The sequence below is a fragment of the Lutra lutra genome, chromosome 8 (genome assembly GCF_902655055.1).
Source record: "Lutra lutra chromosome 8, mLutLut1.2, whole genome shotgun sequence".
Lineage (NCBI taxonomy): Eukaryota > Metazoa > Chordata > Mammalia > Carnivora > Mustelidae > Lutra > Lutra lutra.
Genome location: NC_062285.1, coordinates 65,622,958 through 65,636,893, shown reverse-complemented (window position 1 = coordinate 65,636,893; position 13,936 = coordinate 65,622,958). Strand labels below are relative to the sequence as shown.

General features: G+C 36.9%; 1 protein-coding gene across 2 annotated transcripts in view; it reads right to left on the bottom strand.

Annotated features, from left to right (window-relative positions):
- Positions 1-427: 427 nt before the first annotated feature.
- Positions 428-13,936, bottom strand: part of GXYLT1 (glucoside xylosyltransferase 1) — a 59,288-nt gene continuing 45,779 nt past the window's right edge. For both annotated transcript variants that reach the window (XM_047741270.1, XM_047741271.1), the window contains one exon: positions 428-6,278. In XM_047741270.1, coding sequence (XP_047597226.1) covers positions 6,117-6,278 — 162 coding nt within the window. In that variant the 3' untranslated portion in view covers positions 428-6,116. The remainder of the gene's footprint in view (positions 6,279-13,936) is intronic.

Genomic DNA, 13,936 nt, shown 5'->3' with positions numbered 1-13,936 from the left:
TCCAAGCAGCCATTCTTCAAGGGAAACCATTTCTAAGTTTAGGGCTAATCTTCATGGTCTGAGTCAACTGTTAGTTTTATCACCTTAGCAAAGTGACTGTTTTAGGCACAGATATTATATGGCTATGAGAGCAAGCAGAACCTTTCTCTTACAAAAAAGACATATACCTCTGCCTGTGGTTGTGATTGCAATCTGAATGTTAGCTGTCACTCTATGGCCATGTGGTGAGACCAAGCTCACATGGTGAGAATGGTAATGGAAAAACAGACAGTACTTAACTTCCTGAGGACACTGATCGGCTGCAGAAATACTCCAGAAACAGCCCACTGCCTAGGCTCCTGGTTATCAGGCATCCCAAACCTAAACATTCCAAAATTGTTTTTGATTGTTAGAATAGTTCAGACACGCCATTTGAAGAAATTAAACATTTATGGAGTATATGTTTATTTAGAAACAGCAATACAGTTTCTCAAGAAAAAGATGACTTGAACTCCACCAATACAGAACAAAGCAACTTTCCATTATGCTCAGGTTACATCCAAATCTATAACTTTATTCCCCTTTAATAAATTTTAAGATACACAAAATACTTGAAGATACCAAAATTATTCTAAAATCATATTTTAAGGTAAAAAGCAGTTTAAAGGTAGTGATTTCTACATATCACAGTACACCAACAGGCCTTCCTGCAGTTTTAGAATCATTACCACTCAAGATATTAATATATTTATGCAAAATGCCTGTGAAAAGTTGAAACACCTGCAACCTTTTCCAGTTTTTGATTTCAGGAACAGGTGCAAACCGCAATCTTCACAGATCTTCTGTTATAACATCCATCAAAAACCATTGGTCCAGCTCTCAAATACTGACAATGCATATTGCATGTGGGTTCTGCTAAGTCTTGAATGGATGACATATTCTACAGGTACAGGTATACAACAAGCCCTGAATTACTTTTGCATAACATTCCAATATTCCCTGAAGAGATTTTATACAAAGTTGAAAACAGCTATTTGCCATCATAGTCAAAGTCAGTTTACTTTTTAAGTGGAATATAACACTGATGTGTTCCCTTCATATTTTATAAGGACTTACTATGGTATTATGTGAGTGAATATGCTCATAAATTCATATTGTATATATAAACCAAACATAAGCAAATGCTCCACATCAGTTCTTAAGTTTGATATTAAAAACCCTGACCACAGACCCTCCAAACAGCATTCACAGTATTGGTAGGAGGAGAAATTTTCACTTCTTTTTTTTTCCTTATTTTTTCAAAGGCACTCTTTTGTTTAAAAACCGAGTTTACAGAAAATTCTAAAGAAATAATCCTTTTAGACATTTGGAATTATTGGTAGAGATGAAGTGACAATACATTGTTTTCCATTTAAAAGTAAATTTGACAATTTTTAATCAATTTTAAATTGCCTAGTCCAACATGCTATTCCACATTCTTCTCATGTTCTTTAACTCCTTGACATCTGAATTAATATCATACTCATTTCAGTTTTAAAAGAAAACATTCCTGTGCCACCTCTTAGACTTAAGTTTATATAACTTGATTTTAGAAATCTGATTTCCTGTTCAGTGAATTAGGAAACAGCAAACACCAGAACAACTTAGCCAGACTTTAAGAGGCATAAAAGGGTTGCTTTGGCAATGTAAAAAGGATAACTGTTACAGTACAAATCATTAATCTACTTTTATTAAATATTAAAATGCAGTAAGGCAATTGTTTTAAGACACTTGAAAGTACATTTAATAAATGGATAACTGGCCCGATACCTGACATATTGCACCACTACTATCCTTCTCTATTTACTCTAAGGAATCAAAAAAGCTATTTAAAAAACAGATCCATGATCTTTCTAAAATACTTAAAGAGGTTCTGATTACTATTACGGTACTTATTACTTAGAATACAAACTTCTCAAAGACACTGGACAGTATCTTTTCAGGCTTTTCCCTTCAATGTGTTTCTCCTGTCTTCCTATTCCCTTGAATCCATTTATAACAGTTCAACTGAAAGTATGCCTACTGAGGAATCAAAAGATATGATTTACTGTGTAAGCTGCCATTCAAGGTAGGGCAGTGATTCCCAAATCTGGCTTCGTATCAGTATCATCTGGAAAACTGCTGTAATAGATTCCTGGGGCCCCTTCAGACCTAATCAAACCATCCCCTCCACCCCAGTCTCCCCTGTGAATCCATGTGGTTAGTCTTGCATAATCCAACCACTGGCATGACTAAACCAACAACATTAAAAGGAGGGTATCTGTCATCATGTTTCCATAGGTCTTTGCTCACAAACTGGGATCCAGTAAAGAAAGAAAATGATGAATCATTATCACTAAATTTAGATCAGTGAGTAAAGTGACTGGAACAGGACTCTAGTATTGAGGAATCAAACCAAAGTAGCTATGCTACTTGCCTCCATGAAAGCCAGCACCCTTCCTGATGCCGGAGTGCCTCACAAACTGAAACCAGAAGGCAGGCAGACAGTGGCACAGGGTGGGGGTCCTACAATTCAAAAAGTGACCGTTTCCACGGCATTTCTCTCCACCTCCACTTCTCGATTTTCCCATTCTCATTCCATCCCTTCTCTTACTCTGCCTTTTTGCCATTCTTACTTTTATTCCCTTCTCTATCCTTACTTTCTCACTTTCTCTCTTTTCCTTCTTTTTTTTTTTTATCATTCATTTATAATCACTCCTTTCTTCTCTGCTTTCTCTTCCTTAAAAACTCCTCCTTACATAATATAAGCAAATTCTTACTGAATGTCAGAAAACATTCAGGAAACAGAATGATCTGTATAGGAGGCAAAACAGAACTCAACACTAATGCTCTTGTGTGGCATGGATCAGTCGTGTAGAACGCGTTCAACTCCATTATCTCTGTTGGGTCACGTTACTTTCTGACTTATGACTTCTGAGACTCATGAGGTTGGAACAGCATATTGATTGTTTACAATCCTAAGGCACAGAGAAGGTGAACAGATATGCCTGAGGTCCCAAACCAAGAAAAGAATCCAGGTATAATACACAGACTTGTTTTCTTGCCATTATACCAGTAACATCTGACAGGAGGCAAGAATGAAAGAGCAATGAGTAAGCGGTAATAGTATTATTTCAGGTTCTAAAGTGTCTAAAAGATAACTGGGTTACCTTATACATTATGAACTATTCTTCATGAGGGGAAAAAAAAGTTCTGCATTGCTTTAAAATGCAAATCACAATATATATTTTCTAAAGGTTTCCAAGTTCTTTTAAGATGGCTACTTCATACAAATAAAGTCTGACTACATTTTAAAGTCATTCAACTTTGGTAATACTGCAGCCCAGAGATAGCTGAGGTTGTTCTAACACAAAGATTCAAAGAATACATAATGTAATTTATATAAACTGCATAGATACACTGTTTTATGCAAAGAAATAGAATACATTCCCTAAGTTGTTATATATATTTAACCTCATTAATGCTGAGAACAGCATTTCTTAGGAATTCACAAAGAAAAAGTTACCATATCTAAGGATAAATTCAGAAAACTCATTTTACTATTATTATGGATTTTCTATGAATCCTAAACTTTAGATAAATATAGTCCCTAAGTAGAAAGTTTTCACCATATCCCAAGTTATGGTAAAATGCCCAATTAGGTCAGGTCTGAATAAAACCAGACGAAAAACCTTCTAACTGATCCACAAAGTGGAGTGTGTGACAGTGAAATAAGCCACGACATGAGACCAGAGATATACAGTCCAGTTGAATTAAATCATGACCACAATCTACACAGCCCCACCCCCATTATTAGAGCCCATGGGGCGTAGATTCTCTGTTCACTGAGGAAATTAAACCTAAGAAACTTACTAATAATATAAATCCATATCTTGCTAATAACCCCCGTTCCTCTAGTATTTCAGAATCACATTTATAATCTACTAACTGTGCCAAGAATTATGGTATCCTAACTTCAACCTTCAACTTGGCAAAATGATTCCCAGTAGTTCCCAAACTAGCTTACATCAAAATCATCTGAGATGCTTATTAAAAATAGAATCATAATATGACTTATTTTTGTACCCTAATCTAACATTGGAGAGTTGTAAGGAAATTTGCTTAAGAATGTAAAGTAAATGAAGTCAAAGGAGGTATGATGTCATCGTAGTTACCAAAGTACTCATAGCAGTAAAATAACAGACTATCTGGCATTTTCTTTAATATACTTCAGTGAAGGGAAAAGGAATAGATGACACAAATACAGTAAGATATTTAAGTGTTTGATCTGGCAATGAGTACCACTGTACTGTTCTATTTTTATGTAGTTTTTAAATCTCTTCATTAAAAAACAATTGCAGCCCCTCTCCTAGACACAGTGTCCAAGAAGTCTAAGGGGAAGCCCAGGGATCCATGCTCAACAAGCCCCCCCATCGAGAGTCTAATCTAGACAGGCAAAGTTCTCTTTCAGAGACCATTAGAAATGATCTGATATCTATCCTCCAAACTTCAAAATCCTAGGATTCTCATTTTCTACTCAGTAAACTCAATGTCAGCACAGTTCACAAGTGCTTATATTCACCATGGCATTCTGCCAAAGACATACAGATTGTGTTCTCTAAAAGCATCTGTTCAAAGAGCGCTCTAATTTGCCTTTTTTACACCTTCCTCTCTCAATTTGCCCTGACTGAACTGCAAAAGACAGGGGACAACTGCACTGACCATGTCGTTCTGCGTATGCCACGTCTCCACAGAGGACACTATAAAGCCAATCACCACTTTTTTCACATAAGTGGTTTTTTTTTTTCCTTCATGGTTTTTCCTTTTCTAATTAAGCATTAAGATATCAAAAAAGGAAAAAGAATAACCACATAGCACTTAATAAAATCAGATATATGGCACAGCATAGTACATGCCAAGTACTCAGAATCTAGTTATGTTAGAGAGAGCAGTCAAGAACACTAAGAGAAGTAATATTTTTCTTCTCTTTGAGATTAAAAAAATGTCTTAAGTGATATTCAAAAAAAAGGAAGATATGCACATTATCAAAACTACTTTTTCTATACTCAGATATAACAATCTTCTTAATCCAAATCATCCACAAAAGTTGTCTAACTGACTTAAAAGTAAGGCTCTCTACATTTGCTTCTTCAAAAATATCTTGCAAAACATTTTGAGGTAGAAGAAAAAAGTTTAAATGGATCACTTTTTTCTGCTTCATTGTAACTAAAATTACTGTTCACAGGAAGTATATAGCTTATGTCTTTTGGTCCATCACATTTTCCACAATCATGTAAGTATACTAGTTCCGTTCTCACTTTATGATCAGTGTATTTTTTGCTTCCAGAATGCCCAGTAAAGCTGAAAATTTTCATTTAAAGTGATGAAAATTTCCAAAAATATGTTTAACAATCTCAGATCTGAGTTTGGCAACACAGGTTAACATATACAAATGAAAATACTACATTTCACAAACACATACAAACTAAAACTAACATTTTTGTGGTTTTCCCATGTTCTTATATAGCTCAATTTTAAACATGCAGCTTACTTATAATCTAACTTTAAACATGATTGTCACAGGAATATTTTAAAACAGAGATGAAATGTATAAAGGCACACATTGATTGTCAATGGTCACATCAGTTACATCACATTGCATTAGAAACAGAACATATTCTGTTTCTGTAAACTTTTTGTCACACATTTAAAGTGAGGTTAGTGCTGACATAAAATTATTGCTATACTCACAGTTTGAGTGTTTTCACTGTGTATGAGGTACATTTTCTCCATCCATACACCCCTACTGTTCCTACTCACTTGAGAAGAGTCAACCAAAGTCTGTAGGCTACAAACCATTCAAAAATATTTCATCAATACTGGACTGACAGCAAATAGCATTACAAAACATCAGAGATCAAAAATGTCTTCTTGTTGGAGTCCAAGACTTTAATTTATTCTTCATTACATGAATATATGCTCATTTAACTTCTTCAGGAAAAACAATTATTCTGTAGATGAATAATTCCTTCCTGAATACTTTATCCAAGACCATTCCTTCATGCATGTCCTCTGATATTTTGTTGTTTTAATTCACTTGATTTAATGGTTACCAAGGATCACCTTTCCTTTGGAGGTCTATCATAACGGTCCTGTATGCTTTTTGTTAGCTGTTTGATAAATATTTTGTAAATTTTTCCACAGTACGTATGGACTGTCTTTTGTAGTTCCAGTTCTAAAGGTTTTAATAAGGAACGGATGTTGTTATCTTTAAAAGAACACTAGAGAAAGAAAATAAAAAGACAAACATACATATAAAAATTCAATTATGCTGCAAACTTCAATTTAATATTTATGACTTCCACTTAGTCTCACAAAAAGTACATATGCTCAACAAATAATTTCAATGAATTAAATGGATGTATGATCTCACATGAGAGGAGGAAGAAAGACACAGTAAATCACTGAGGGCATCAGGGAAAGTTTTTCAGAGAAGAGGTAATGGAGGCATGGCATTCCAAGCCAAGGCAAGTACACGTTCAAGACCAGAGAAGGCCTAGAGACACCGACTGGTGTGAGATGATGACCAAAAGCTCTGAAGGTGTAGATCTGAGAGACTCTAAGGAAAGCCAAAATTCACTCCAATAATAGTGTTGAGGCTAGGCTACAAAGAATTCAGAGAGAGGCATGGAGTGGGAGGAATGAATGCAAAATGACAGCACAGTTCAGGGTTTCCCAAAGAGCCCTAACTATATAAAGTGGTCCCGTGGGTAAATGCATTTGGGAGCTGCTCCACATCATGCACTTTTTTTTTTTTTTTTTAAATTTATTTGACAGACAGAGATCACAAGTAGGCAGAGAGGCAGGCAGAGAGAGAGAGGAGGAAGCAGGCTCCCTGCTGAGCAGAGAGCCCGATGCGGGGCTCGATTCCAGGACCCTGAGATCATGACCTGAGCCGAAGGCAAAGGCTTTAACCCACTGAGCCACCCAGGTGCCCCCACATCATGCACTCTTTATGGGAACTCACACCAGCACATGAAAAGCTATAAACAGTGAAATGAAAAACACATGTGTTCAATGTTGTTTGGCCCACTGGTTCCAAAATTTATTTTGACCAGAGTCCTTTTTTACTGTGTAAAATACTGTGCAGCAGTTACTAACTGGAAAGAAACTGTGACTTTATTGTTTTCAACCAGCTATATTTTTTGATTTGGTATTTACAACTAGGCATATTTTTTTTTTTTTAAGATTTTATTTATTTGTCAGAGAGAGAGGGAGAGAGAGCGAGCACAGACAGACAGAATGGCAGGCAGAGGCAGAGGGAGAAGCAGGCTCCCTGCTGAGCAAGGAGCCCGATGCGGGACTCGATCCCAGGACGCTGGGATCATGACCTGAGCCGAAGGCAGCTGCTTAACCAACTGAGCCACCCAGGCGTCCCTAGGCATATTTTCAATTAGAAAGATATATGGGGCTTAAAAATGGAGGAGTTTTGTGAAAGTTTAAAGTCAGTGAAAAATGCAAGCTCCTGAAAGAAATGCAGCACCTGAAATCTCTGAGGGTTCAAATGACCTGAGGTGAACCCCAAGATTCACTATCATGACACTGAGGGAGAAGGAAGGAAAATGCCACTTGAATCACAAATAGTGAATCTATGGGAAACCATAGCCAATCTTTGGAGAACAGGATGAACTTAGACGATAATCTGTAACATGGCTTTTATCAATGTAGAGATGTAAAGAGATGCTGAACTTCAGTATCTCTTCAGGAAGAAAACTATGAGCATTAACTGCATGAAACCATCACTCTTGGGGTGATTTTTTAAACTCAATCACATACACTGAAGATAAATATTGTTTAGAAGATTAAAAACAAAAAGAGGAGCAGATGCTTAACTGAATGTAATGAAAACAGTACTGACTGGCATGGAGGTATCTGGGAGAAACAAATAAAAGCTGGATTGGTTGGGTTTTTTGTTTTTTTTAAATGCTGTATATAGATATGGCAAAATTTATTTGGGGTTAAAAACAGCAGCCATGTTGAAAAAGGTAGGCTTTATCAAGTAACACCATCAAATAACATCTCAATGTGTCAAAAACCGTCCTTGGACAACTGTGGTTGAGAGGCCAATAATAATGGGAGGACCAAACTATGATCATTTTCTTACTAAGCAATGGAAATACAATGACAACATGAGGTGACTGGGTGATGGGTGTTAAGGAGGGCACGTGTTGGGATGAGCACTGAGTATTATAATGCAACTAATGAATCGATGAACACTACAACAAAAACTTATGATGTACTCTATGTTGGCTAACGGAACATAATGAACTAAAAAAATTTTTTTAATAAAATGACAGTATTACAAAGGTGTTTAAAAGTTGATTTCCAGAAATATGAAGTACTTGATACTCAGTTCATTCATTTGCATGTTTTAAAACCCCAGTGTTTGTGGTTAAAAAAATTTTTGTGGTTGCCTGGCTAGCTCAGTAGGAGAAGCATGCAAATCTTGATCTCAGGGTCATGAGTCTGAGCCCCATGTTGGGTGTAGATTACTTAAGTAAATAAATAATTTTAAAAAAATTTTTTTTTCCCTAAGAAAGTATTTTGAAGAAGGTTTTTCTGAAATAAAGACAGGGTCTCATGAATTAGAGCTCTTTTAGTCCACCGTATAACACAACAAATTTGACCTTTCAGGGACAAGATGATAAATTACCAAAATTGCCACCCATATAAATAGAGCCTGAAGTCATGGCACATTCTGGCATTCACATATCTGCAGCGCTGCAGAGCTGTGCAGGACATAACTTGCATCTAGGTGCTCCCCTTCCCAGAGGCCACATGTGGCCTTACCTGACTGGAGGCCTTTTTCCACCCTGTATGGTTTGCCTGACTTACTTTCACTTCTCCTTCTCTGCCTGGTACTCATCCTTATAGCTCAGTTCAGATGTCAGTACTTCTGGGAAGCCTTTCCTGATACAGTTAATCACTCCTTCACTGGCACAGTGCACGAACTTTTAAGAAGGTCATGCTGTACACATAAAACTGTCAGTTGAAAGGCAGCAAATAAGTATTGAGGTTAAGAGGACTACAATGAGATAATCTGAGGCATTTTCAAAGAATATATGTTTTAAAAATAAGGCAGAATAGCAGTTCAATCCAATAAATGCTGAGAGCCAACTATATACAAGAAGGTACAACATTACACCCTAAACCACAATTTCACTTTCCCTGCGGCCAACTGCAGTCTGGGAGCAGATAATCCTCCTCCTAACATATTGTCACAAGGTCTACAGTAACCTAACGCTATGTTACAATGCCTACCATTCACCTCACTTCATCTCCTCACAGAGGCATTTTATCATCTCACATCATCACAAGAAGAAGGGTGAATATAGGACAATAAACTATTCTGAGAGAGACTACATTCACATAGCTTTTATTACAATATATTGTTACAACTACTCTACTTGATTATTAGGTATTATTCCTTAATCTCTTATGTGTCTAAGTTATAAATTAAACTTTATCAAAGTTATGTACGTACAGGAAGAAAACATAGTACATACAGGGTTCAGTACTATCTGTAGTTTCAGACATCTACTGGGGGACTTGGAATGTGTGCCCATGGACAAGAGGGGAAAGACCAAAGCACAGAGGGAAACACTCAGGACAACTCCCTTGCAGAGATAGTTATGCAAATATAAGCAGGATATGAAGTAAATCAAAGTTAACACAGAACCACCAAGAAATGTAATTCAGAATGAAATACATGAAGCAGAAAATACCTTATAGAGCAATAAAATGTTTTGTTCCCATTTTACATTTGCAATTTTAATCTTAATATTTTTATTCACTCAACAACTAATATTTAACAAATATGTATGGACTGTAAAACTTGATTTGCTGGAAGACACAGCCATGCATTTACATTTTAAAGATGGTTCATATCCTTTTTAATTCATATTGTTCATTGCATTCAATGGCTATGACTAAGCTTCTGTCTGAAACTTGCATAAATACCCTTGTCTGAATACATTGCTTTTAAAAATTACACTTCTCATTGAATTATAGATAAGGGAAGATAAAAACACTAACAAAGAGCACCATAAAAGACTGATTAACTTCATTAAATTGAAAAATGGAAAGATACAGCTATAGTTAATACAGATTCAAAACAAACACAAATAATCAGTTCAGTATTTGAAATTATTTTAACAGATTTTTTTTCAAATCAAGTGTAATTAGTCAGCTTAAAACTATTAGTCACCTTTTTAAAGGTATACACTTATCAGAGATCAAAGATCAAATAAAACTAGAGAAATTTAATCCCTTAATAATGGATTTTTTAATGCTCAAAGGAAACAAAGATACCATATTATTATAGGAATGCATTTCTTTTATATTCTGCAGTCTCAGAACACCAAAAGTACTTCTCATTTGACAACCCGTGATAAAGCATTAATATACAAAATTGATTTCTGGGGGCATCATAAGGTCTACTACATTAAAATGAACATAAACACTAAATTTTAGAATTCTTTAGTGAGAAGCTGTATCATGATAAACTGATTATACAGAAACTTCATCTGTCATGTTTACAGAAGAAACTTAGCAAATAATGCACAAAATGATAGCCCATAATGCCATTAGCACTTTGCTTACCACCAAGTTTGAGAAACACTGATTTCCAGGAAAAAACTTCAATTCCTTATCATTGCAGATCATCACCTTGACACAGCATATCATCACCACACTGATCCCAGCCTAGTTACTCCCTACCTTCACCCAGCACTCCACTCCTGAATAGCTCCACACCTGACCTCTCCATGGACTTTTCATGAAAAAAGTGTTTTTGTGTTGAAAACCCCTGAGCTTTTTTTTCAGGCAGCACTCTGCCCAGATAGTCTCTGCTCCTGGAAGACTCTTCCTCATTCAAGGCTCACTTTATTATTTTTTTTATTAACATATAATGTATTGTTAGCCCCAGGGGTACAGGTCTGTGAATCATCAGGCTTACACACTTCACAGCACTCACCATAGCACATACCCTCCCCAATGTCCATAACCCAACCACCCTCTCCCTGCCCCCATCCCCCTGGCAACCCTCAGTTTGTTTTGTGAGATTTAGAGTCTCTTATGGTTTGGCTCCCTCCTGATCCCATCTTGTTTCATTTTTTCAAGGCCCACTTTAAAGGCCTCCCTTGAGTGAGGCACAAGGCTTTCCCTGGCACTTCAACGCAAACAAAACTCTCTTACAGTTCCAGTATAGCCTCTGTCATAATGGATTACAGTGAAGTATTTTCATCCTACTAATGAAGCTGTACTAGACCAGTCATTAGCAATAAAAAGAGTAAGAATCTAAAAAACAGAGGCAATCAGCTCTTTTCCTGACCCCCACACTTAAACTAGCACTCCTATTATTTACTTATGTTCTGTCTTCACATCCACATAAGATTAGGCACAGTCTAGCAGAACAAAGAACACATATGCACGAGAGACAAATGGTCACATATATTTCTCCCCAGGTATCAGTGAATTAACTGCATTAAGCAGTTAATTTTGCTCATTAAGCAAAATCATAAATCATAAATCCCATCGTCATTTGGACTTGCTCCAAGTTTTGGTCCCCACCATACTCATGGAGACCTGGTTCAGGCATCAAACTAGAGGTATCTGGGGCAAGGGAGGAAAAGGGGCAGTTTAATTTTCTCAAACTCAATATAAAGCAGATGCTTAAATGAAGAAACCCCACTTACAAAGGCAACAAAGAAGATAAAATACCTAAGCATAAACTTAAGATGTGTTCAAAATCTGAATGAAGAAATCTATTAAACATTTCTGAAAGAACAAATGGAAAGATACCCCTTGTTCTTTTTTTTCTTAATTTTATTTATTTATTTGAAAGAGAGAGTGAGAGAGCGAGTGGGATGAGGGGCAGAGGAAGAAGCAGACTCCCCACCAAGCAGAGAGCTCAATGTGGGACTCGATCCTGGGACTCTGGGATCACGACCCAAGCCAAAGGCAGATGCCTAACCCACTGAGCCACCCAGGCACCGGATGGCCCTTGTTCTTCATTAAGATGTCTCAACACCATCAAAACATCAGCAGCTCCTAAGTTAACATAAGAAACTGATCCATTCCCAATAAAAAGTTTTCTGAGTTAATGAGTTAGTATTTGGTTTTTTAGTTAAATGAATTAATATTTGTGGAAAAGTAAATATGCAATAGCTAGGAAAACACTGAGAACAGGCTCTGAAGAGGGAGTAACCTTAATAGATATTAAAACATAGTATTACCACAATGCCTTTATAACTAAAATAGTGTGGCATTAGTGCACAATTAGACAAACCAGTGGAACAAAAAAGAAAATTCAGAAACTACAAATGGAACTTTAGTATACAATAAAGTCGGTATCTCAAATCTTTGGGTTAAAGATAGACTTTTAAACAAATGGGTGTTCTTTTTTTTTTTTTTTTTTAAAGATTTTATTTATTTGACAGAGATCACAAGTAGGCAGAGAAGCAGGCAGAGAGAGGAGGATGCAGGCTCCCTGCTGAGCAGAGAGCCTGATGTGGGGCTTGATCCCAGGACCCTGGGATCATGACCTGAGCGGAGGGCAGAGGCTTTAACCCACTAAGCCACCCAGGCGCCCCAACAAATGGGTGCACGATGAGCATTCTCCAGAATAGGTCATATACTGGGTCACAAATCAGTCCTTAAGAAGTATAAAAAGATCAAGATCATTCCATGCATATTTTCAGACCACAACGCTTGAAACTTGAAGTCAACCACAAGAAAAAATTTGGAAAGACCACAAATACATGGAAATCAAAGAATATCCTACTAAAGAATGAGTGGGTTAACCAGGAAGTTAAAGAAGAAATTAAAAAATGCATGGAAGGAAATGAAAATGAAGACAGAACAATCCAAAACTTCAGGATGCAGCAAAGGTAGTCCTTAGAGGGAAAGATACCGCAATCCAGGCCTACATCAAGCAGCAAGAAATCGGGGCGCCTGGGTGGCTCAGTGGGTTAAGCCGCTGCCTTCGGCTCAGGTCATGATCTCAGGGTCCTGGGATCGAGCCCCGCATCGGGCTCTCTGCTCAGCAGGGAGCCTGCTTCCTCCTCTCTCTCTGCCTGCCTCTCTGCCTGCTTGTGATCTCTCTCTGTCAAATAAATAAATAAAATCTTAAAAAAAAAAAAAAAAAAAAGAAGAAGCAAGAAATCTCTGGGACGTCTGGGTGGCTTAGTTAAGTGGTTGCCTTAGGCTGAGGTCAAGATCTCAGGGTCCTGGGATCAAGTCCCAGGTCAGGCTCCCTGCTCAGCAGGGAGTCTACTTCTCCCTCCGCCCCTCCCCCCACTCATGCTAGCTCTGTTTCTCTCTCTCTCTAATAAATAAAATCTTAAAAAAAAAAGTAAGTCTCAAATATACAGCCTAACCTTACACCTAAAGGAGCTATAAAAGGAACAGCAAATAATACCTAAAGCCAGCAGAAGAAGGGAAATAATAAAGATAAGAGCAGAAATAAATAATATAGAAACAGATGAATGAAACTAAGAGCTGGTTCTTGGAAAGAATTAATAAAACTGAAAAATACCTAGCCAGACTTATCAAAAAGAGAAATAACCCAAATAAATAAAATCATGAAAAAGGAGAGATCACAACCAAGACCACAGAAATAAAAACAGTCACAAGAAAATATTACAAAAAATCATATGTCAACAAACTGGGCAATCTGAAAGAAATGGATAAACTCCTAGAAGCACACAAACTACCAAAACTGAGACAAGAAGAAATGGAAAATTTGAACAGACCCATAACCAGGCAAAGAAATTGAATCAGTTGCCAAAAATCTCAAAACAAAAGTTCAGGGCCAGAAGTCTTCCCAATTCTATCAAACATTTAAAGAAAAATTAAAACGTATTCTCAAATTGTTCCA